Genomic DNA, 23,296 nt, shown 5'->3' on the forward strand with positions numbered 1-23,296 from the left:
ACTAAATACCCGCAGTCACCGATTAGGGTACTGGCAAGTTTAATCATGCACATGGCTAACGGTTAGAGTTCACGCACAGTTCGTATTTGGAGCAGTATCAGAATGCCGCTGGGCAAGTTTCTCAATGCAAGTGTACCATCTTGCACTCCCCCTCTGCTCGACCAGTCTTTATTCGGATCTAGGCATGGGTGTGAGTACGTTTGTTTGAGTAAGTCAGTACTGGATCTAACGAGCCACAGATCAAGAGGGACGATATTGTGGCCTTGGATGATTTGACAATGGCACGACTTGTTGCTTTCCATGTCCTATTCAGGATTGGCTCTACCCTCCAGGTGAGCCCCTTGACTTCCTCATGAAGATCCCAAATAACGTTTTATATGTATAGAATGGAAACAGCAACTTCGGGTCCCAAACTACCTAAGCATTCTTTCCGTCGCGCTTTGCTGCTTCCTACTCCTCTCTTTCGCCGTTCTACCCCCTGGTCAAACGCACCGCCATTACCTTAGCGTAGGACTCCTGTTTCCGGTCCTCTTCATCTCACTCTCCTTTGTTATTCCGGTTGCTATCGACCCGCCACTCTGCCACGACGCCATAACTCCCAACGATATGCATACGAGTTTCTCATGCGCAATTGCAGGAGCTCTCGTCACTCTTGGAGGAATAGGCTGCGTCATCTGGGTCTTTCTCCGCAGTCTCTGGCTTCACATCCGCATTCTGTGGGATCGTGATCCAGGCCCAAAGTTTCAATGGGGTTCCATCGCTGCCGGGACATTACTTCCTCTCGTCTTCCTTATCGCCTTGCTCACCTCGACTGGCTTCAGCTACCGCATGGGTCAGACATGTCTTCCAAACCACGAAAACGCCATTGTGACCTTCTGGGTGTGGCTGGTCATCTTCGCCACTGCTGGATTCATTCTCCAAGCAGTGACAACTGGATATTGCATTTTCGTCTACCTCCGGACTCGGCGTCGCGAGCGAAACTCGTTGGGTTCAGCTCAGCGCGGTCAAGCGATGCAAAAGCAAGAGACGTGGAGGAATGTCAAGAAGTTGATTCTTTTACAGTGGCGCAATATCGCCGTTAGTATTCTGACAATCGTCGGTTCCGTTGCGTTCTTCATCGTCTTCTGGACCTAGGATGAGAAGCTGGGCCGCGTGTTCAACGACCCGAACAACATCATTCCCGTCAAGACGTGGATTATATGCTAGACGCTATCTAGAGGCGACAAAGAAGAATGCAGGAAATACGTCAGCAATTTTACTGTTCCTCGCGGTTCGGTATTGGCGAGTTTGATTCTTGCCTCCGTAAGTCCTCCCCTTTTTTCAATTCATATCCTTCATCCACTACACATGTACTAACCAACACCCCCAGCTCGTCGGCATAGAAATCTTCATCCTCTTTTTCCGACGTTCCATGCTTCTCGGCTGGCGCAACCTCCTCGCCCACCTCTTCCACCTCGCTCGCACCGGCCGCCCGCCAACTCCCGCACTCACCTCCCTCGAGAACCCAGACCAATACATCCCCACACTGAAGCCCGTACTCACGACCTCGGCTGCCAGCGCAGACACTCCATCTTCCACAAGCTACCGCAACGATACCACAGAACTCGACAACATCTCCGAGACCTTGGGCACCGCGGGGACATATCATCATCGTCCGGGGCACGAGCGCACGACGTCCGACACGGGATTACTAGCGCCGCAAACACAGCAATTTCGCTCTGTCTGGGAGAACTCGTCGGCGGAGACTTCGAGGGCGAATACACCAGGACCGCCTTTCGTGCCGCAGCGCAATGCCCCGTCACCGCCGACACGGACGTATTCCCCGGCCTCGGCGATGAAGATTCAGGGTTCATCGTTTCTGGCACGGACGCGGAGTAGACCGTTATCTGGATCTCTGGGCTTGAGGAGTGAGAGGCAGATAGGTGGAGATGTGAAGCGCCGAGGGACGGGGTCGTCGGATGTTAGGGGTACGATATCGACGCCGGTGCCGGGGTCGTTTGTACATGTTGATGGGGCTCCGGTTTTTCGGACCCAGCCGTGGAGTGCGACGCATGCTGTTATGAGGGAAGGGAGAGAGGCAGACGAGGAGTGGCTGGATGAGGATAGTTGGGATGGGGGCAAGGAGGTGTGAGGCTGTGAGATGATGGAACTAGGGAGAGAAATGGGGTCTGGTTTGATGTTCGGTGTCTATAGACTTTTGGACGGCGAGGTACGCACGTGCTTTTGTTTGCAGCTGTATATGCTTGATTCTTGTCAATAAGTTGGGATAGATGCACTCTTGATTTGGACTTGGACAAGAGATGTGGACAGAACAAAATATAAATGAGACCCTGGGCCTGGCTATTCTCGTAATCAAAGCTGCTTCTACAGAGCGGGTATTTCCAAAAAAATGAAACAAGCTGAATCCTCGAGCTTTCCAGCGGCAACAATCACTGATACGGAATTTGGTGAGTACGGCTTTATCCCATTAGACAACATGATCAACCCCAAATGATCAGCTTCTGGACAGGATTCTGCGCCATCCAGTCTGTGATCTCCAGGTGCTGTGATAATTTCCAATTCCAATTCGCTCGATAGTGAATCCCGTCGATCTCCTCAAGGAGCAGCAATGCCACGCTCTTACCCCCTTCCTTTACTCCAATCACAACGAATTCCAGATACTCAGGTTGATTCGCGCGCCACGCAGGGTCGATGCAGCAGCTAAAAAGTCGCTCTCCATCATGGCCAAGAACGTCAAAATCAAGTGCAGAGCCTTGTTCGGCCTTCTGATTGGATGTAAACGGAACCTTCAAAGAGACAACGCTTGTGTAAAAAGCTAAGAGGTGGCCTGGATACGCGTGTTGTCCTAGCAGACTTTTGCAGTCGACCTGTTGGTAATCCTCTGGTGCTTCCAGTTGAGCCATCAATCTGGCTATACATTCCTTCTCTTGCTCTTCGTCCTCTTTCGTTGGCTGTGTCTGCCCCAGTGCCTGTTTCTTCATCATTTTACCCAGAAGTTTCATGGTGAGCTCCTCGGGGGGTAGATCAGGATGTGCCTGCACCTGTTGATTGGCCATCATCATCCAATCCATGAGCGCGTTGGTCTTCTGCCTTGTTTCGGGAACCTCCTCTGCCACTTCTGGTCCCTCATGGAAGAACAGTTCGAGCTTTCCGTCATCATCGAAAACGAAAAACTTCATCGGCACTGATTCCTTGGGCATGTTGTATCCATATGCCCCGACTGTGCTTTTTTCCGAGTCGAAAAACTCGAATTTCCACTTCCATCCGGCCCACGACCAGCTTGGGAAGCACTTGCGTCTCTCGAAGATTCCATTGTGCGCATCATTCCAGAGTAATGAGCGACCGAAGAATTTCATGGGGAGGCCGTGGTGGAACGGACCCAGTCTCTTCGACAGCACCTTGAGGACGCCCGAGAAGGCGGGAAGAGAGTCTGTGTCGAACTTCATGTTGCGGCGGAGATAGAAGGCCAATAGGCCATCATAGTATTGCTTCCACACCTCCTTCAGATCCATATCTTCTGGTATGTCGTTTGCGGTCACCGAGATCCAGTCATCGCTCCGCTGAGCTGGCACCGGTGTTGGTTCCCCCGTGGCGGAAAGCAATTCCCCATCTCGGAATAGGGCCTTTGCGCATCTGAAGAAGACATACGTCTCGGTGAAAACCAGAAGCCTTTTACCAAGGATATACTCCTGGTATGTCCAAGCTCGAGTGTTCCAATGGGATCGTTTGGCTGAGTTCGTCGTCGAGGCTAGAGAGGTCATTAGTATTTTACCATCCACGGCCTCTTCACAAGTGTATAAAGCTCTGGTTTTCTGTCCCATCCCGGGTATTCCGTGCTCGGCACCGTCTCCAGCAGCGACGATCAGGACTGCTAACGCATGTCCATATATCTCGTCCATCAACCCGATTTGGTCGCCTTTGTCTTGCTCGTCATCCTGGACGATACAAAGTGCGTCAACCCAGAGGTAGCGCACTCCAACGTTTCGGCAGACTTGCATTGCATCTCTTATGCTCTGGGGAATCTTGGTGCCAATGGAGCTCAAGAAGCCTTCCTTTGTTGAGTCCTTGACTACGTCTTTGGTCAGCATGAACTGCGCAGCCATACCCCAGACATAACTCAATGTGAAGTACTCTTCGACATTTGCACCATCGACAAGGCAATTCCTCTCCACATCAATCAGTCTCTTGGCGGGCGACTTCTCCGTCCCTGACCTGCTACATGCGGCGCCATGTTCGTGCTTGCATAGGTTGATCCATTTCTTCACCAGGTCAAAGTCAATTTCATCGTTCCGGAGTATCTTGCTCTGGCGCCACTCCTGCACACTCGCCTTTCCCGCAACCGAGTACTCGCCCATCGCCATTTGCGTAACCATGAAATGCGGGATACGCTCGTCCTCGTATATAAACTTTGACCATCAGTGGTTTGCCAGCGGCCCTCAAATCTGAACTGTACTTACGACCTGTCCACTACCACGCTGATCTTGATTATCCAAGGTATTCTTGAACACCATGGCAATCAATTCAACCCACCTAGCGCCACCAGGCTCGTCACTCCTATTCAACCCCATCACCGCATTCGGGGGAAAATCACTTAATAATTTCCGGAAATAGGGTCGAATGGTCCGCCATACGAGTCTACACATAGAGCACCTGTGGTTTCTTTCCAAGATGGAAGTTGGCCACAGATATGTTCGGCCTGTTTCAGGTGCATCTTCGATTGTTCCATCGCCCATCGCAAGCGGATCGATGTTCTTGACATTACCGCGCGTTTCGCAGATGCTGCACAGAGTGTCTTGCAGAAGGTCGTCGTGCGGGTTTGGAACGCCTGCTGGGTATGGGATCAGGAACCGTGTTTGGACTTTGATTACTTCTGAGGTTCGGTAGAGGGAGCCGTAGCCTCGTCGGTCTGGGGGTAAGGGGTTTGCCATTTCCTGGTTGGTGGGCGAGATTGGGTTGTGGTTGGTGATGACGGAGCGAGGCTGGAATATATAAACTGCACAGCAGATACCCTTAGCTTAAGGGATGGAATTCGGGGCTGGAGAAGGGTGGAAGGAAGGTTTATATCCATTGCCTTCATAGAGTGCACATACAGCGGCTGAAACCGTCACCGGTAGGCTGCATCTAAGCCACAGGCGAATACGGAATCAAGCTGGCCGTCCCAAGCACAACGCGTGAGCAGCTGAAGCGGTTGGAATACTGTCGGGGTAGGCACCCAAGGGAGGCGGTAACCTTACGCCCTAGTAAAGTCGAGCCGTCCGCATTATTGAGAAGCAAAAACATGACAATGGCGAGTCTTTGAGATTCCAGGAATTGATTCATCCCAAAGTACAGGCAGGAGTCCTGGGAGACCCTCGAAGTTCTGTAAGTGGCGTGGTTTTTAGGCTTCCATATCAACTCCTTTCTATGCGCAGAAGAGACACATGGGATTTGAGGACAATGTAAAAATTTAGATTACAAGCTTAGAGCGCGCAAGAGCGAACCTTAGCCTACAACCCTTTACCTTCATCGGGAGCAATTGGCAGCCCTCAGGAGGCGACGCTATCCCATAACGTGTTCGATCACTCATCCGCCAGGATCACTCATCCGCCAGCCCCACCAAAATCACGACGCATCTTCTGCCAATAGCTCCACAACCACGTAATAAAATATATAGAAATTTGATCTATTAGATGTGCACTATCTAGTAGTACACTGAGTCCTCTTGTGGCCTTGCTCGTGGCACTTGCTGCAGGTTGGTGGTGCTCGAGGCCTACTTGGCTGCCCCGCCTGCTCTACCTGCTGGAGCACCCTTTCAGCCTCTATAGCAAGCAATTGACCTTCCTCTGCCCGTAGAGCTCCTCCACGGGCTATATACTGTCGGCGCTGTTGCTCCTTACGCTGCCATCGCTGAGGAGCCTGTCGAAGCTTCCTATTCTCCTCTGCAAAGATAGTTATTGAATTCATCGCAAGTTGACAGCCTTTGACAAGCTGGCGGATAGCCTGGGTAATAGAGCTCTGGGATTGGCGATCAAGATGGGCCCTAATAAGTCGAGCCTGCTGCTCTAGCTGAGCAATAGTATGTGGCGTCTCTGCTATCTGTACGACCTCAGCGTTGGCCACCATCCTAGGTGGAGATGGCATCCTGACTACTGTTAGCGATGACAGGACACGTTCTTGACAGGCTGGGACTAGCTCTATCACCCGAAAGCTAGCCAGTATATTCTGCTCTGAGATAACTGTCTCTCTAATACCTAGGTATATCTGTAGAAAGTCTTGCTTGTCGATATAGAAGATGCCTTGCCGCGTAAGCTCAGCTACCTGATTTCCATATACGCACTTGAGAGGTGAGAAGCAGCCAATGTCGAGTGGCTGTAGAAGGTGCGATGTATGTGACGGTATACAGAGCATGATAATCTTGTTCTCTTTGCAGAACTGGTCAAACTCAGGTATAGTGTGGCTGCTATGGCCATCAAGGATAAGTAGTCAGTAGGCTCCTGCTGTACGAGACTCTGTATGTTGGTGGAAGTGCTTTACCCACTCAAGGCCAAGCTCATCAGTCATCCAGCCATTGTCGCTAATGGCAATAACCCAATTGAGTGGGAGGCCTTAATACCAGCTTGCTTGGTGCAGCTTTCCGAGCAGGATTACGAAGGATGGGATAGACCAGCCAGAGGTGTTGATCCCCTCAATCGTCGTTACCCACTCACGGTCACCCGGCTGTATAGTTACTGCCCGGCCGACTACCTCAGAGCTCGTGATGACTTTTGATATTGTAGCGATCTCCATCATAAAGCCAGTCTCATCAAAGTTGTAGATATCTGTGTCGAGGATGCTGTACAACTGACATATCTCCTCTACAAGCTCGAACTATATACGGATCGTGACTGGATCCTCAGATCTCATACGCTGTGAGTGGAACTTGTGATTTCACTTTGTCTAGAGCTCTGCCTGGTGGTTGATGAAACAGGACACCCATTTCTCGCCGACTGGCTGAGGAGAAGGTTTTTGGCCACACGCGGCGAGTAGATTGTCTGCCATTGGTCGTACATCGATAATTGGGGATGGAAATCTGCATCGGTCGAGGTCTAGGATCCAATCTACTAGGGCCTGCTCCTCTGTAGGGTATAGCTTTCATTTTTGTGCATTAGCAGTAGCTTGTGGTAGGCTACCTGCAAGACGACTGTGAAGCATTGAACAAGGAATATTATATAGAAAAGAGGCTCTATTAACGCGTAATTTTTTATCCCTTTGAAGAGCAGCAGTAGCTAGAGCTAGTCTACCTTCGTCTAGGGCTTGCTGAGTATGTTGTGGAGGTGGCATCGTGAGTGTTGTGAGAAGACGCGTCGTGATTTTGGTGGGGCTGGCGGATGAGTGATCGAACACGTTACGGGAGTTCCGCTTACATAATCGCCAGCATCTCGGCAAAACCTCTTCCCCCGGCCCAAAGAATACTATCTATCCATCATAACCGCTCCAACAGCACCAGCAACATAGCGCGCCTTCTTCTCATTCCAACCACTCAAATTCCCTGAGTGAGTACGTCCGTCTCCCTCTCCCTCACCCATCCAATTCCCGAAACACCGCTGACCCCAACTGCCTTCCAGCTCAAGCGCAACACCCAATCTCAAGCCTCACATTTCCATCCATCCACCGCGCACCATGCCTCCCAAGAACATCCGCTCCTCGCGCCAGCCCGCTCCTGCGCCGAGCGTGCTATCGACGTTTACGAGCCAGGAGAACAGGCCGATCGTCACGGCCGTGGGGTTATTCGCTGTAAGTCTCCCATTAGATTTTCGAAACCGCGATTGCGGCCAATTGGGTTTGGTCTTCGATAATGAGGATGGGAGATCGGGAGAGGGAGAGGAAGGGAGGAAGAGGAGGATTTATGTGGAGGTGATGGAGTTGGGAGATGTATCTCTGGGAGTTCAGTTGAAGAGGGGGGATCAGGATCTGTGCAATCTGAGAGTGGAAACTAGAAACTGGAAACTGACGATGTGTGTACTACAGATCGGCGTTGCGTTCCTGCACAGCAGTTGGGCGGAGATTCTTCTTCCCGCGTAAACCATTCCATGCTCTACCCGAATATCCAAGCCGCGACCGGGCAAAGATAAACGGGAGATGTACTTGGCAAACGAACGAGCGAGCTTATGTATGATATCGAAGACAGGGGAATCGGATTTCCAGGCTAGACACTTGAGACAAAATGAAGACGGGAGTGCTGGGTGCCGGATGTGATGGCGCAAATAACATGGCGTTCTGGGCTGGTTTTGATATCTTAGGGTATTGAGGCTGGGGGAAGAGTGGGAAGAAGAGTGTATGATATGGTGTATAGATATCTCATCGCTGTTGTCCTGCTTGTAATGAGCAGGGCTTATTTTCCTTGTCGCTACGGCGGCTCTGTGAGATCTCCAATTCCCAGTGCTCAAGCAATTGCATCCCTCAGGATGCCCCATCGTTTGGCTTCGATATAAGATGAAGGAATGATTACACCGGCACCTTTTGTGCCTCTGCTAATAGGAACTGCTTATCTGCGCACTTCCTGGGATTAGGTCGCATTCGGCAATCCCCAAACCACATCATATGCCTTGACTCGTTCAGAAACGCAACACCGGAAAAAGGATATATGCTACAGAGGAACCATACACAACCTAATCTCGCATGTACCTCCAAAAAGCCCAATGTCTAATAATACACCTGGTATCGCACAACGCCCCCCACCCAGCCTCGCCCAAATCTCATTTCCCCCTTCTCCATCTTCATGACGACCCACCTTCCACCTTCGCCTTCCCCAACGTCTCCCTCACCTCCTTCATCCCCCCAATCCCAGTCCCCACCCCGACCCCCATCTCCTGGCCCCCACCGACCCTCACTTTAAGAATATTCTCCCGATACGGATTCCCCTCGCCCTCAAACGTCTTCAACCTCTCCAACCTTCCCTTCCTCAACCGATTCTTCGGCAACATGCCACTCACCGCCTTCCTCAGCACCTCCCCACCCCCCCACTTCGCCATCAACCGATCCATGTTGATCTCCTTCAAGCTGCCCGGTCGCGTGTTGTGCGTGTAGTACTTCTTCTGGAAGCGTTTCTTGCCCGTCGTGTGCAGCTGCGCGCAGTTGGTGGCGACGACGTAGTCGCCGCAGTCGGTCGAGGGGTCGAAGATGGGTTTGTGCTTGCCCATGAGGATTTGCGCTATCGAGGAGGCGAGGCGGCCTAGGGGTCGCGGGTCGGTCGAGACGTTGATGTGGTGCCAGGAGCGGGCATAGGCGAGGCGGGTCTGAAAAGAAAGTATATTAGTGGGATTGAAGGGTAAGGCGAGGAGAGGGAGGAAGGGAAGCGGAGGTCCGTAATGATCGGGATTGTGATTACCTTGCCGATGGTTTGGGACATGGTGGGCGGACGAAGGCAGTGGCCGGGCTGTCAATTGAGGGCTCTGTCTCCGGACCGGCAAGGTGGAATTGCCCTCGGGGAAGTGGGCGATCGAATGGGCCCTAGCTGTACGCCGGGCAGCTTGATGGTGGTATGTCGTCGTGAAGTTGCGGAGATGCGATGATGCTTGGCATTGGTACAATTTGAAGCGCAGGGTTGGCGGTCATCGTCGCGGGAGATCACGTGGCTCGGCGCGCCAGCTGCATGCCGCGGCCAGGCGTCGCCCCAGCCCCACCTCGAGCTCATTCGATTTCAAAGCGAAGAGGGATCTTACGGGATAAGATGTCTCCCAGGCGTGCGATTCCTCAATTCCATATTCCGCTGCTCTTATTCTACTACGATCCAAAGACACCATGACGATTCCGACTTTTGAGACCATCTTCGCGGTGCCGATGACGTGTGAGGATTGCATTAGGGATATCTCCGGATCGTTGTATAAGCTAGATGGTGGGGTAGCACCCGGTGCTGTGACGGCTATCAGATGATGTGATGACTGACGGTACATGTAGGAATCAAGAATGTCAATGCGAATTTGAAAGAGCAGCTCGTGTCTATAGAAGGGAATGCTTCGCCTTCGGCGATTGTTGAGGCGATCCAAGCTACGGGGAGGGATGCGATACTGCGAGGAAGCGGGAAACCGAATAGTAAGTGCAGTCATGTTCCCGAAGCTTTATCGGAGAGGTTACCATTCTTCACTTGCCGAGATTCAAACAATCTGCATATGCGTTGTCGCTGCAGACCTGCAAGTCTGATGGTTAATGTCAATTCCAGGCGCTGCCGTCTGCATCCTCGAGTCGCATGCTCCCCAAGTTGAGAACAAGGTGCGCGGGCTGGTGCGCATGGTCCAGGTAGCGCCCAACCTGACGATACTGGACCTGAGTATCAGAGGACTGTCTCCTGGAACCTACCACGCTACGATACGAGAGTCAGGAGACATATCCCAGGGCCCCGAGTCTACGGGCGGCATCTGGGAGGCAGTCAAGGCCAAAAAGGAGGGCTCCCCATGTCGAGGCGTACTCGGTACGATCCAGGTCAGCAAAGGAGGCGTCGGTTCCGTGTTCCTGGACAAGCCCATCCAGATCTGGGAGATGATCGGTCGGAGCATTGTGGTAGCGAGGGAGCTGGATGGGAAGCTGGACAAGAACGACGCTGACACACTGGTCGGCGTGATTGCAAGGAGCGCGGGGGCGTGGGAGAACGACAAGACGGTGTGCAGCTGTTCCGGCAAGACGGTGTGGGAAGAGCGGGAGGAACAGAAGGGTAAAGGCATGCTATGACGGTGTGGCATAAAGTTCAAAACAAAGATGCAGTCAGCCTCAGACGTGGTATGCCGGTACTCACCTCGCCTCACGCTGGCATGCAATTTCTTTGCGGTTTCCTTTTGTGAAAGAATGCCTTGCTTTTGACTGCTTTCCCATGGCTCCCAGCTCAGAGGCGTGCACGTCGATCGAGGTTGAAACGACGTGTGCGTGAGTCGGACTGCAGCAGAAGTAATGGCAGTGGCTTCGCGAAGGTATAACTTTATGCGTTTATGGCCCAAACGGGCTCTTTGGGAACGGTGAGAAATCACGTGGCTGTCTCAAAGAGCTGAAGATTCAAGGTCACAGCCGTCATGTAACAGACCTCAAACATGGCGGCCCTCGATCGGAGGAGCCAAGATAGGGGGGCTGGATTGTTGCTGTCTGTCGCTGGCGATGGGTTGTGTAGAAGGAAGATGTTGGTGGAAGAGGCTTAGAGAAGGCAACTCTGTTGGAAAAGTGTCGGATGTCGGTGGTGCCATGATCATTCATGGTGTTGGAGGAGGGTTGGATGGTTGTAGAGGTGTCTAGCCTCGGCGGCTACGAGAGGCAACCTTACCGCCGTGGATGTTCAGAGCGCGCACCGACCGCCAATCAGCATCGCCAGCACCTCCAGCCAAGCCCCTCTGCGTGCATGTTGCGACGCGTGTGGACTCAGATTTGGCTGCCCCCCAGCTCCCATCGCTTTCTCTCGCACTCTCCCCTCCTGCAATTGCCTCCCTCTCTTCGCCCTACTCTTCTCGAATTCTCCTCTTCCTCATTGTGGTCGCCTTCACCCCTCCACTGCTACCCTCACTCGCTGTCCCTCCTTTTATGCCCTGTACTACCCACCACGACACTTTTATAATATACTCCTAATTGCTTAACCGAGTCTGCTCCACGGCCGTCTCGATATCCGAAATCGAATCCCGCCCATACGCTACCCGCCGTCGACTGGATCGCAACCGGGGAAGAAAATATATATCTTTGGGGCAGTTGGGAGAGAAGCAAGCTTCTGGCCATACTTGGGACGACGGAGAGGACCCCTCTTTGCCCCACTGAGGTGGCAGGATAGCTACTGAGATTCGAGGCTTGACGACACCATACTGCCGGGTATCTCATAGGAAACCTTCGTCATGTCTCTAAAGCAGGTATGCACTGCATGGCTTCTCTGTCTTCGCCTGGGATCAAGTCAATGCCAACTGACTGCGGGGTAGGAAATCGAGACGTGGGTGGCAGCCCTCGCCCACTACGACAACAACGAGTACGACAAGGCATTGGAGAAGTTTGCCAACATTGCCGATACATCCAAGATCCTCTTCAACTGCGGTGTCATCCATGCGACCCTCACCGAGCACGAGAAGGCGGTATGCGCTAGCACTACAACGTGGGGTTTCGGCGCCGCGCTAACAGCGACAGGTCGAATACTACCAGCGCGCCGTGCAATTGGACCAGTACCTGGCTGTAGCTTATTTCCAGCAAGGTGTATCCAACTTTCTCATGGGCGACTTCGAGGAGGCCCTGGCCAATTTCAATGACACCCTCCTCTACCTGCGCGGAAACAACAATATCGACTATGAGCAGCTCGGCCTGAAGTTCAAGCTCTACTCCTGCGAAGTTCTGTTCAATCGCGGACTGTGCTATATCTATCTGCAGCAGAAGGAGGCCGGGATGCAGGACTTGAATTTTGCTGCAAAGGAGAAGGTCGTGCCGGATCACGATGTTATTGATGAGGCAATTCGCGAGGAAGCCCAAGTACGTGCGCTGGATATCCAGTCACTCATGCACACACTGACATATCCCTAGGACTATACTGTCTTCTCTATCCCCATTGGAATCGTCTATCGTCCCAACGAAGCCAAGGTCAAGAACCTGAAAACAAAGGACTACCTCGGAAAAGCACGACTTGTGGCGGCATCCGACAGAGCGAATGCCTTCACCGGATTTGCCGGCGCCGAGGCATTGAAGATCAGCAGCTCCTCCAAGGACGACCGGCCAGAAGAAAAGACGTCGTATGCAGCCACGAACCTGGTCAAGCCGAACCTGCAGAGTAGATCACGACAGCAATCCGAGCCACCCATGAACCGCAACATGTTCCCTCCAACACCGCCCCCTGAGACCGACAAGCGTAACTCGGGAGGACAGAGAGGTCAGGAAGGAGGACAGATGACCCGTGCTCAATCGGTTCGTGGTGGTGGACCGAAGCCACGACCGCTTGATCTCGGTCGTGCCGCATTCGATCAAAGTGGAGCGGATGTACCTCGTCGTATTGGCACACAGCGATCAGCATCAGAGAGACCGCCACCATCTCGTCAGGAATCCATGCGCACCCGCGAGAGAGAACGACCTCGTCGGCGCGGCTCTGATGACGACCTCGAAGACTACGCCGATGAAGTGTATGATATGTACCAACCACGCTCAAGTCGTCCGTCGTACACCCGGTCTCGCCAGGGAAAGTCATCGCGGCCCATGTACATTGACGAAGAAGACGAAGACGACTACGACGACAGCGGTCTCGATGACGCCGACTTCGAAATGGTCTCCCGCTCCAAGAGCCGCAGGCGTTCGCCGGTGCGCTCCAACACCGCTCGTCGCGCCCCTGAGCGCGACCTCGGCAGCAAGATCCGCGTCAAGGTGCATGCAAGCGACACGCGCTACGTCTTCATCGACCAGAACAAGACGATACGGGAATTCGTGCAGCAAATCCGCGATAAGTTTGGCATCCGGTCGACGTTCAAGATCGAGATCCGGGACGATGGCGACATGATTACCATGGCGGATCAAGACGATTTGGACATGGCGATCCAGACGGCCAAGAGCATGGCGCGGAAGGAGAATGCGGAGATGGCGAAGATGGAGGTATGGTTGAATTTTGTTGCGTCTTCTACTTTTGCTGCTCCTACTTCTTCTTCGTCGTCGTTCTCTTCCGGTCTCAGTTCATCATCTTCCTCTTCTTCCAAGGCGAGGATCCCTCCTCCGCCCTTTAGGCCGAGTGTCGAGGTCTCGGGGTTTTTCTGATTGTTTGTTGTTTGCACGTATGGTTGTAGGAGAGGAGAAAAGAGGCTAATATATCGATGCATCTAGGTTTGGATAAAGGAAGTTTAGATTTTTTTTAGATACCCCCCAGGAAAGCGACGTTCCCCACTCTTTCTCCCAGATTTCTCAGGTTTATTGCATCGATACGCCCAAGCAAGCAGGCGCGTTCTCTCTCTCGAGGTGGCGTCTATGCCGGCCACGGGTTTGGGAATGAATGCTTGGATGATATTTGGTTGATTTGACCTAATGCCGATTTATGTTGTCGTTGTTGTTGTCCCTGGCGTTGCCGCGTAGCATGAAACATGAAGCATGAGCGGAAGCATGGCTTATGTCGTTTAGGCGTTGATGTCGCTGTTGTTGCTTCTTACCTCTTACATATACTCTTCACAGCCGGACTGTTGATTAGTCCGTCTTTTGTCTTCTTCCCCTTCTGCTCGTCGGCGTTTTCTTCTCCGGGTTTTATCACGCTAGACGATTTGCGCCCCGCTTCCGCTGTTTTCGTTTGCATATATTGTATGATTGGATGGATGGATGGGTGGAGAGGTGTGACGTGGGGAATATATATAATTGAGTTGTTGATTTGTCGATTCTGCCCTCTTCTTTAAAGTCTTGTAGTTGTTGTCTATCTGGTACGGCGCTTTCCGAATGTAGCCGTTTGTCTGTCCTACACTGTTGGGATGACGGTCTAGGACTTTTGAGGAGTTTGAGTTTTGGTGATTCCTTTTCCGAGCCGTACCCGGGTTCTTTTGACGTGTGCGCCTGGGCGTTTTTATTATGTATGTATGTATGTCTGTATGTATGTATGTATGTATGTATGTATGTATGTATGTATGCATGTATGTATGTGTGCGTCGAAGTATCTGCCCGCCGGCACCGAGCATCCCGCGTTGGTATTAACATTTTCAGCATTCCAACAGTCAGTCGGTTATGAGTGAATGGTGCCAAAGCGATATGGATGCATATAGGTATGTATCCAATGCCGGGAATATGATCATCCCCATTCGCCATCCCATATACTAGGATGGTAAGATGAGATGAGATGGGACGACCGTATGAGAATTACATAGGTACCTTTGGGAAGGGATTTCCCGCGGGCAGGGAGCGCGCCGGATTGGACTTCAGAACGCCCTGATAGTCAGACGAGGAGCGTTGGAGATGAGAGGAAGAGATGATGGAAGTGTTTGTATCGTATCGTATCGTATCGTAGCGTGAGCGGTTCATGGATGAAATGTGGGTGAGGGAAGAGGATAGACACAGCGAAGAAGGGGAAGGAGGAGAGGAGAATGGGAGAATGGACGAGAGGAGTAGAGCAGAGAAGAGTATAGCAGAGAAGAGTAGAGCAGAGAAGAGTAGAGCAGAGAAGAGTAGAGCAGAGAAGAGTAGAGCAGAGAAGAGTATATGATGTTGTTACGCGCGTCCATTTTCAAGGAAAGAAAAGACTGACGCTGATGGCCTGCTGAGATGACAGGTGGAGTAAGAAGGGTTGTCATGCGATAGTGTAGGAGGGCGATGCAGAGGCGTCGACGAAGTATGTGTTTTGTGGTAATAGTAGGTGATGAATTTGGAGTCGTAGTCGTGATGGGAGGGTACATTGATACAGAGGCAGAAAGAAGTTTAAATGAGAAACAGCCAAAGACTCCCAGCGCTCTGAAGCGAAGAAAATGGTTCATCATATTATACGAATATGGACTCTATGCGAAATTCCAGTTAAATAAAACCCCTCCGTAGTTCCACAACGCCATCTATGAGTGACAACAAAAAAGCCCAATTAGCACCAAAAACTCCCTCCCTCACCCCGCAACAGAGCAAAACCCAACCCCCCTACACCCACAAATCACCCACACTCCCCATCCCTACAACTCCCTCCCTCACCACGCAACAAAGCGCAACCAAGTCCAACGCCCCTACAAAATACCACACTCACCCCTCTCCCCCCTATACCCACGAATCATCCATACTCCTCATCCACCACACAAAACGCCGCATCCACCTACCCATCCCCCTTTATCCTCCCCAGCAAACCCACCACATACCCATACGCCATCTTCAGCCTCTCCCTCTCACTCAACGTCACGAGCATCTCATACCGCAGCTCGCTCGGCATGCCGCACGCCATGGCAGCCCAATACGGATTGCCGAGACACTCGCCGTAGAGTCTCCGCGTGCGCTCGCTCTTGGCGTCGTTGATGGTGGAGAGGAGTTGGTTTACTAGCGCGAGGACGCGGTCGTGGACCTCGAACATGTTGAGGGAGTTCAGTTCTGGAGGATAAGGCCATGTCGATCTCGACGGTTGTCGTGGTAGTGGTAAGGGTTCGTCGGCGTTGTCAGGCACGCGAGACCGAAGATGTCTGGCAATTGCCATTTCCCTCCGCTCCGCCCTAATTTCCTCGTCCAAGGAAAGGTCGTCCACTCTCACAACATCGGCGACCCTGTATCCGTCGTGTACGCCGTGTTGCACGATGCGGAAACGGTGCAGGCCGCGGGCTTGAATGAGGGAGCGGCCGTCGGGTTTGTACTCCCATGCGACGATTTGCATCATGGTGCCGTACTCCATGAAGTCCGTGATTCCGAGAGGGCCTTGCGGGGCTTTGTCCATGTTGCGCATGACCACGCCGAAGGTTCGGTCGCCGTGTTGGATACATCTGCGGATCATGAGGCGGTACTGTTCCTCGAAGACTTGGAAGGTGCAGCGGAGGCCGGGGAAGAGGGCGGCGCAGATGAATAAGGGCATGGGCATGTGGGTAGTGCCCGGTTGCTCGTCTTCGCGGACGGTGCATCCCCACTCGAAGATTTCCTCGGAGTAGAGGCTGTCGACGAGAGAGACCAGCCACTCGTTCGTCGGGAGGCCCTTGTACTTGTTCACGAAGCGGATCGGCTCGCGGCAGACGGGACATCTGCAGGAACCCGTGTTGTCGGACGCGCGGAAGATGCAGTGTCTGCAGAAGGTATGGCCGCATGATAGTGTTGTCGGCTTGAGAAGGATGGACTGACAGATGGGGCAGTCGAGCTCCGGGCGCAATGCCAGACGCAGTTGGCCAAGGAGGGCAGCGTCTAGACGATCATTGTCGGCACGAGGATGGTCCTCGTAGATGACGGTGGCAGGATATCGGAGCAGGCCTTTATCGGCCATGGCAAAGGTTGCTAATAATCTACCGCCGTGAGGATACGTGAAGCGATCCGAGGCTATCGCAGGGGGTCCTCCGTCCATGGCTTCTTCCTTCAAGGCGATAGGTGTCTGTGGACTCTGCCGTATGGCTGCAGCGAGTACATCTCTTACGAGATACATGATCTTCGTGAAGCTAACATCCGGTCGTATAAGACACAAGGGGGTCCTGCGTCCGCACAAGGGACAAGGCACCTCCGCAGTATCCTGCGGAGACTCGTTCTCCAGCGGAGTACCATCTTCTTCCAGCTCGAGGCAATTCCGACAGAAAGGGTGGCCGCACCCCAACGTCACCGGCGACCGGAACAATCTCGAGCATTTGCAGCACTGGAAGAAACGGACGACCTCTCTCAGGCCGTGATCCTGGTCGTTCTCGCCGGGGGCATGGGAGAGGAGGTTGGCTGGCTCCACGGCCTTAGGAGGAAAGGATCCGAAGACGAAGTCGGGTGGTGGTGGTGGCTTGGGAGCTCCCGCTACGATACCGTCTTCTCCTGAGATGGTGTTTACGCCAGGAGCAGAATCCATGAAGAGATTTGATAGACTCGGTGTCTTATCTCAGTTTCGCACCTTCATCAAGCCACCTCTTCCAACTGCCGGAAGGAGGTGGACGCTGGTCGTCAGGTGTGGGAGGATGAGCGGAGGAGTGCAGGTAGCTCGGAAACCGGGAATAAGTGTAGGTGTCAGTCCGGCAGACTAAGCATACGCACTCTGCAAGAAGATGGTTAGAAAGAAGCAAGAAGCCATGGCGGTGAGTTGCGAAGGTGTTCTTTAGTCTATATTCAAAAGCGCAATGACACCTACATTATAGTCGTTAGCATATAACGCCGCAAAGAGTAATGATGATGGTGGATGTTGGACCGAGCATGGTTATGGCACAATGTAGACATGGCCGAGTCAAAAGCAGGGCGCCAGCAGCTACTCTGTAAAGGTCACGGCCTTTGACGACAGCTGGAGTTCGATTGACGACGCCTATTAAACCGCTTTTGGGTTGTAGGACGTAGGAGATCGGGAGAGACGGTAGTCATGGTACGGAGGTGCTCCAAGAAAGTAACCTTGGAAGGGCCGGTGCCAAGTGGCGCTAAACCCGAGGAACATCAAAACTTCAATCTCTCCTGTATTTTACCCAGCTCTAGGGTAACGCTACAACGTCCGCTTTTCTAAAAAAATTACATATTTTAGAAGCTTAACCTGCAAAGAGTATTATTACAACAATTACATCTGCTAGTTACGTTATTGTTGTTGTAAGGCTGTTTGCGTGCTAAAGCTAGCGTTTCTTGGCACTTATTATGTGAGCGGACTACTCGCACCACATGCCAACCGGAGGTTGCGGGTCCGAAGACCACTGTATTCGGGTAACGGTGGGGTTCGTAAAATCCCCTAGGATACAACCCCTTGGTCTCGATATACTGGTCTATTAGAAGTCCATCGCGGTTTCAAGCCTTACTTTACTTACCATATGCATGTGCTTTACCCATTACTCACCGCTTGCGTGCAATGAAATGGAACGAATCGAAGAAATGATCGCAGGCCCAACCGCTATTGCCCACCGCAAACCATGGCATGGAAGCGTCATTGATGCAGCGCCTAGCCTTTGCGGCCGACATGTGATTGGAATCTCCAGGTGGCTCAAACACATGTGGTCCGCCATTCACAGCGTCTGGCAAATAGAGTCAGTACCTATTATGATTCGAGTGATACCGTTTTAACCTCAAATAATATAAGTCTGGTTCTGGCTGGAAGCATTTAATGCAGACCGCGAATTTGAACCTTGAAAGTTCCAGGGGCGCGGACGAGACTTCGACTTCCAAGTCCGAACGGAGTCTTCAACCGAATCAGTGCATCGAGCACTACATATTATTTGTGCAAATGAACCTTTCCTTTCCGCAGAACAAGCTGGAAGGGGCTCAAGGCTGGTTTTGTCGTGGAAACCTACACAGAGTAGTACCCAGGCAGTGAGAATAAAAGTGAACGTCGGTATCCCATTGGGTATTCCAGTGCACCAGTTGTAGAATAATGCAGTACAAACCAAAACCGCCCGTCCCCGACTCAACTCCCTTTCCGACCGCCCCTCCGAGTGCTACCCAAACGCCCATATCGGCAGGAAACAAAACGATGCAAAAGATTCCACATAGCCATGAACAGAACCCCTTTCCCGCCACTACGCCGAATAGTCGAGACGATGCCAATCAAGCTGCAGAGGCGAGCGAGCGACAGGAAGATGCAGGGTCACCTAGTCCTCGCCATTGGTGCTGGCGCGTCGAACACCCCGTTGGGATTCGGAGTCATCGCTCTCTTCGCTATCATCTTCCTCGCTGCTAGTCTCCTCTTCCTCCCCCTCCCCTTCTTCCTCCCCTTCTTCCTCACCTTCATCTTCCTCTTCTTCTTCCAGCACAATCTGGCGCAGCACACCTCTGTCAAACAGATCCAGCACGAACCGGCATGCTGGGAGGCGGAAATGATGCGCATCCAGAATCTGCATGACCTTGTGGAACATGGCCGGTTTAGTGAACCCTGGTGCTTTCCTGGTTTTGATACTGTTGCATGTCAGCGAAGAAACTTCGGTGCTGCGCGTGCAAACTCCACGTACGCTTGAAGATCGCTCGCTGCCTTCTTGGTCAGCACTGTGTTGCCCAGGTCCGTGACAAGCCTCAGGATGCGGGCGTTGAGCGGGTCAGGATCCGTAACTGCTACCTTGGCTTCTGAGGGCACCTTGCCCCTCATATCTTCAGGCTTAGCAGCCCATGGCGTAATCTGCAGTAGGTCAGAGGAGGAAACAAACTAGGGAGCTATCCACATACTGAGAAAAGCCTCTTGAAGTCCGTCGGTAGACAGAAGCCCAACGACTCGCCATAATCGTTCACCACGCCGTCCCAGCCATACTCAAGCAAGATCTCCTGGCCATGCAGACTTCGCGAGATCAACCCCAGCACGTAGCACGCTGTTCCCCGCAGCGACATGACTTCAGAGGTCTCCGCAATCTTGACAATCCACTTGACGATGTCCGATTTCTCGAGAAAAGGAGCACCGAGCTCCATCGACCCGACGTTCCCCACTGCCCACAAGCAACCCTTGACTTTCAGGATTGTTTCCGCGTCGTCATCCTCCAGGGCAAAGTCGCGAATTGTCGCAGCAAACTCGTCAAAGTGGCCTTTCTGTTCAAGGAGCTTGCAACCTTCCTTGGTCCTGGTGAGTTCACGGTAGAAGTGAGGCGGTACAATACCGTACTCAACATGTTCGGGGACGTCTTCGTGCGGCTGCGGCTGCTGCGGCTTCTCGGTAAGCTCGGCAAAGGCTCGAGCTAATGAAGCTTCAATGAGGGTGACGTAGGTATCATTTCGTCCCAGGAACCAGTCGTCCATTTCTCGTGTAATGTAATCCAACTCATTCAAATAGTGATAGCCAACAGACGTCGACAAGAAGCGGAGAAGCAGCGGAGCACCAATCTCGCCGAGATGATCCAACGCTGGTCGGCATTTGACGACGTATTCCAGTGACTCTGTCTGATTGCAGGCCTCCTCAAGGATCTTGATGGCCACCTCGCAAACCTCGACTTCAGGGTCGTATATCTGAGTGACGAGTAGCTTGATCGCCCATTCAGCAACGCCGCCAGTGGATTCCGATCCCTGCATTGGTCGCGTTGCATACTTCCGCAGCAGCCGTGTCGAGAAGATACGGATCTCTTTGGAGCCCGCAGTCATAGCCTTCGAAAGAATAATACGTGGGTGTCCATCCAGCGTGTAGTCCATGTAGCTGAGGACTAGCCGTATCAAATCGTCCCGGTCGGTGAGATCAACAATATGATAATACATGTTAAGGACCCGCCATCGTTCCAGAATGGGAATCCCTCTGGGATCTTTTGTGAGTTCACCCAGTAGTGCAAAATAGCCGCCAGACAATGTGTCGTTCAAACGGTCCACCGAGAATATCGGGGACTCGGACGTAAGGCCGCTCATCCTGTCAAAATGGGAGAGGCATTCCGCAACTTGGCGGATGAACTTGCTTTCGCTGAGATAGCGGACACCTTCCGGGTTTTGGAGAAGGCTGTGTATGAGAGCCTTTCCGGCCCGCACATAACGCTGGTTCGGTTTGGTATTCTTGGTGGCCGAAAAGCGCCATTTGAACGGCCTGTAGAATCCTAGCAAACGATGGACGAACTTTGTGACCTTTATTGCTTCGTCCAGCCGTTTGGCATTCAGCAGGGGGCCCTCGATAATGTTCTGAATGAGGTCCCACCTCCACTTGGTGAAGTTGACAGTGTTCAAAACCTGGGTCTCGAGCATCAGATTGCGGAACTGTCCTTCGTCCATTTGCATGGCTGCCTGAGTCTTGTTGTCTGGTTGCCGAGCCGCGTTGTTACTATCGTCTGTTATACCAGCTTTTCCGGTGTGAATCGAGGTGGGTCCAGATCTGTAAAGTGTTCTGTTCACACTGTCCACTTGATATATTGTCCCGATGGCGTTGAAGCGATCTTCGCTTCCCCAGTTGGCTGCCGACTGCAATAGCTCAGGCAGTACCTGTAGTGACGCACTCCATGAAGAAGGCAAAAGCTCACTGGCCATCTTCAATACTTCTCCAAGTAGCAATGTCGTCTTTCTCTTCAATGCAAGCGTAAGAGGTTCTTGCTCGGCGAGCAGCAATGCAGGCACTAAACCAGCGTGGAGGAATACAGCCAATACAATGGCTACGTAATGCTCCAAGAGGTTCCACTTGTTTGTTTCAGTTTGGCCTCCAGCATCGGATTCCCCTTTATTCGGCTGGTCCTTAAGATTTGTAACGCGCCCATAAGTAGTCAGTCGGCGACCGGCCAGGAATGAAGACGACCAAGAGGGGGCTTTGATCATGAGGATATCAGACAAAAGCTCCAGCACGATGGTGCGCACATGCGCAGCCGGAACCTGCAGCGACAGAATCAGGGATCGAATCGCTAAGAAATCATTCATACAGAGGGTCAAAAGGCCGGGCCAGCTTCTCAGCAAACTTGCAATCGCTTCCGCGCTTTGCTTGAGTCTCTTCTCCTCATGGGAATGTCCATGGCCTGCTCCCACATCGGTAAAGGTGGCAAAAGGTGCTTCCAGTTCGTGACCTGACTTCAAGTACGTTCTCCTCCGAGGTGTATCGAGTAAGTAAAGGAATGATCCGCTAATGCTCTTTGCTGCCAAGTAATGCCCTTCACCAAGAGCATCTGTTAAAGGCCCCATACCTCCGGCGGAAACGATCAATGCCGGTTTCCGAGCAAGGATCTCGGCCAAGGTGAGCAGCGCAATGTTTCGCAAACGATCATCCGTGTGCTCGGCCACTGCAACAATGATGCGAACGACGCTTCTGGAGATCTCCTCAACACCGTTCTTGACATCTAAGAACGCTCTAACGAACTTCAGTGCCTGCTCTCGCTCGACACTGGCTTTCGTCTCCTTGACAAGGGAAAGAATGACCAGGTAGTCCGTATGGAGGCCACGAATAATTTGCAATGACCTGCGGTCCGTAATAGCGTGCCTCATGACGCGGTATGCAGCGGCGACGACCTCTCGGTTGTCACTGAGCAGCAGAGTCTGCATCCTAAGGCCAAAGATGGACCACGCAAGATCGTACTTCAATGTCGGATGGCGTTTGAACAAGTCCACGAGCAAATTGGCCTTGCTAACGTAATATTCAGGTTGGAGCCCGTTGAGTTCCAGCGCCTGCAATATCTCGGCCAGAAGGAACGTGGGCGACTCGGTCTCCTCCTCTTGCTCATTCAGTTTCTGAGCCACGTGCCGGGAAGGCGACCGTGACAGGTTTCGGCGAAAGAGAAAGGAGAGCCTGCTCTGCGGATCGGCCGGTGGAGACGTGATTTCCTTCGCCTTCTGGATCTCAGCCGCTAAGACAGATTTCAACTGCGCAAGCTTGTGGTTGGAGATATTCAGCTGACGCTCTACTTCCATCCGTTGATCCTTCTTCGCATTCTTCACGTTGAGTGCCTCGAGCAGATTCTCCGAGCCCACTTTTATCTTGGTCTCCTTGTCTATCTGGTCCTGCAGCTCTGCCTGCCTCTGCTCAGAAGTGGTGGTGCTGTCATTGCCAACGATGATGGCATGTGTATCGAAGTCGGGTCGAAGGCGGCCATCGTGCGTATGGGTCGTCTTTAGCTGGGAGTTGAAGCTGCCGGGGGCTCCGGTCATCGCGGTGGCGTACGAGGCAATGTTACGGGAGCCGGCCATGGTACTGGTGGCCGCCGAAGGCAGAGAGCGGCCATCTCTACCGCGCGAGGGTGCAAGCAGTGAGGGTTGGTCTGAAGATGGCGCCTCGCCTGGGGGGTTCGCTGAGCGCACAGGTGGCGTCATGGATCTGCCTTAACATAGGTCCTCCAACTGCATCGCATTCTCTGTGTCACTCTGTGGGCCTCCTCTTTCTCATTCCTCATGTATGTTCGGCAAC

At 52.6% G+C, this 23,296-nt stretch overlaps 11 protein-coding genes across 11 annotated transcripts; 7 read left to right on the forward strand and 4 right to left on the reverse strand.

The window, feature by feature from the left end:
- Positions 1 to 286: 286 nt before the first annotated feature.
- EI97DRAFT_367046 (uncharacterized protein) lies at positions 287 to 1,134 on the forward strand (the record flags this gene model as incomplete). Its single annotated transcript, XM_033795066.1, has 2 exons — positions 287 to 332; positions 386 to 1,134. Coding segments are annotated over 2 exons (795 nt in total), but the record flags the coding sequence as incomplete, so codon positions are not given.
- A 175-nt stretch (positions 1,135 to 1,309) lies between these two features.
- On the forward strand, positions 1,310 to 2,305 carry EI97DRAFT_31144 (uncharacterized protein). The gene has a single exon (XM_033794609.1). It carries the CDS (start codon positions 1,412 to 1,414, stop codon positions 2,129 to 2,131), a length of 720 nt encoding a protein of 239 aa, XP_033659032.1. The 5' UTR covers positions 1,310 to 1,411; the 3' UTR covers positions 2,132 to 2,305.
- A 175-nt stretch (positions 2,306 to 2,480) lies between these two features.
- On the reverse strand, positions 2,481 to 4,511 carry EI97DRAFT_454682 (HET-domain-containing protein; the record flags this gene model as incomplete). Its single annotated transcript, XM_033800567.1, has 2 exons — positions 2,481 to 4,406; positions 4,458 to 4,511. The coding sequence occupies 2 exons, from the start codon at positions 4,509 to 4,511 to the stop codon at positions 2,481 to 2,483; spliced, it is 1,980 nt and encodes a 659-aa protein (XP_033659033.1).
- A 2,931-nt stretch (positions 4,512 to 7,442) lies between these two features.
- Positions 7,443 to 8,325, forward strand: EI97DRAFT_429517 (uncharacterized protein). The gene is made up of 3 exons (XM_033797457.1): positions 7,443 to 7,511; positions 7,584 to 7,752; positions 7,987 to 8,325. Exons 2-3 carry the CDS (start codon positions 7,639 to 7,641, stop codon positions 8,038 to 8,040), a joined length of 168 nt encoding a protein of 55 aa, XP_033659034.1. The 5' UTR covers positions 7,443 to 7,511; positions 7,584 to 7,638; the 3' UTR covers positions 8,041 to 8,325.
- Positions 8,326 to 8,524: 199 nt separating this feature from the next.
- Positions 8,525 to 9,367, reverse strand: EI97DRAFT_447455 (mitochondrial 54S ribosomal protein YmL23; the record flags this gene model as incomplete). The annotated part of the gene is made up of 3 exons (XM_033800094.1): positions 8,525 to 8,605; positions 8,820 to 9,254; positions 9,347 to 9,367. The coding sequence occupies 3 exons, from the start codon at positions 9,365 to 9,367 to the stop codon at positions 8,525 to 8,527; spliced, it is 537 nt and encodes a 178-aa protein (XP_033659035.1).
- EI97DRAFT_31199 (superoxide dismutase copper chaperone-like protein) lies at positions 9,326 to 10,939 on the forward strand. Its single transcript, XM_033794612.1, has 3 exons — positions 9,326 to 9,853; positions 9,916 to 10,050; positions 10,178 to 10,939. The coding sequence occupies exons 1-3, from the start codon at positions 9,760 to 9,762 to the stop codon at positions 10,681 to 10,683; spliced, it is 735 nt and encodes a 244-aa protein (XP_033659036.1). The 5' UTR covers positions 9,326 to 9,759; the 3' UTR covers positions 10,684 to 10,939.
- Positions 10,940 to 11,155: 216 nt separating this feature from the next.
- EI97DRAFT_31281 (uncharacterized protein) lies at positions 11,156 to 11,947 on the forward strand. The gene is made up of 3 exons (XM_033794618.1): positions 11,156 to 11,524; positions 11,576 to 11,834; positions 11,901 to 11,947. Exons 1-2 carry the CDS (start codon positions 11,272 to 11,274, stop codon positions 11,743 to 11,745), a joined length of 423 nt encoding a protein of 140 aa, XP_033659037.1. The 5' UTR covers positions 11,156 to 11,271; the 3' UTR covers positions 11,746 to 11,834; positions 11,901 to 11,947.
- On the forward strand, positions 11,692 to 13,941 carry EI97DRAFT_31220 (uncharacterized protein). The gene is made up of 4 exons (XM_033794614.1): positions 11,692 to 11,834; positions 11,901 to 12,050; positions 12,103 to 12,438; positions 12,490 to 13,941. The coding sequence occupies exons 1-4, from the start codon at positions 11,820 to 11,822 to the stop codon at positions 13,699 to 13,701; spliced, it is 1,713 nt and encodes a 570-aa protein (XP_033659038.1). The 5' UTR covers positions 11,692 to 11,819; the 3' UTR covers positions 13,702 to 13,941.
- Positions 13,942 to 15,436: 1,495 nt separating this feature from the next.
- On the reverse strand, positions 15,437 to 17,815 carry EI97DRAFT_390227 (uncharacterized protein). The gene is made up of 2 exons (XM_033796218.1): positions 17,684 to 17,815; positions 15,437 to 17,590 (listed from the first exon to the last, which is right to left on the reverse strand). Exon 2 carries the CDS (start codon positions 17,405 to 17,407, stop codon positions 15,710 to 15,712), a length of 1,698 nt encoding a protein of 565 aa, XP_033659039.1. The 5' UTR covers positions 17,408 to 17,590; positions 17,684 to 17,815; the 3' UTR covers positions 15,437 to 15,709.
- A 548-nt stretch (positions 17,816 to 18,363) lies between these two features.
- On the forward strand, positions 18,364 to 18,630 carry EI97DRAFT_429522 (uncharacterized protein; the record flags this gene model as incomplete). The annotated part of the gene is made up of 2 exons (XM_033797458.1): positions 18,364 to 18,551; positions 18,605 to 18,630. Exons 1-2 carry the CDS (start codon positions 18,400 to 18,402, stop codon positions 18,627 to 18,629), a joined length of 177 nt encoding a protein of 58 aa, XP_033659040.1. The 5' UTR covers positions 18,364 to 18,399.
- Positions 18,631 to 19,112: 482 nt separating this feature from the next.
- On the reverse strand, positions 19,113 to 23,202 carry EI97DRAFT_454687 (uncharacterized protein; the record flags this gene model as incomplete). Its single annotated transcript, XM_033800568.1, has 3 exons — positions 19,113 to 19,416; positions 19,470 to 19,633; positions 19,681 to 23,202. The coding sequence occupies 3 exons, from the start codon at positions 23,200 to 23,202 to the stop codon at positions 19,113 to 19,115; spliced, it is 3,990 nt and encodes a 1,329-aa protein (XP_033659041.1).
- Positions 23,203 to 23,296: the final 94 nt, after the last annotated feature.

The sequence above is a fragment of the Westerdykella ornata genome (genome assembly GCF_010094085.1).
Source record: "Westerdykella ornata strain CBS 379.55 unplaced genomic scaffold EI97scaffold_1, whole genome shotgun sequence".
NCBI lineage: Eukaryota > Fungi > Ascomycota > Dothideomycetes > Pleosporales > Sporormiaceae > Westerdykella > Westerdykella ornata.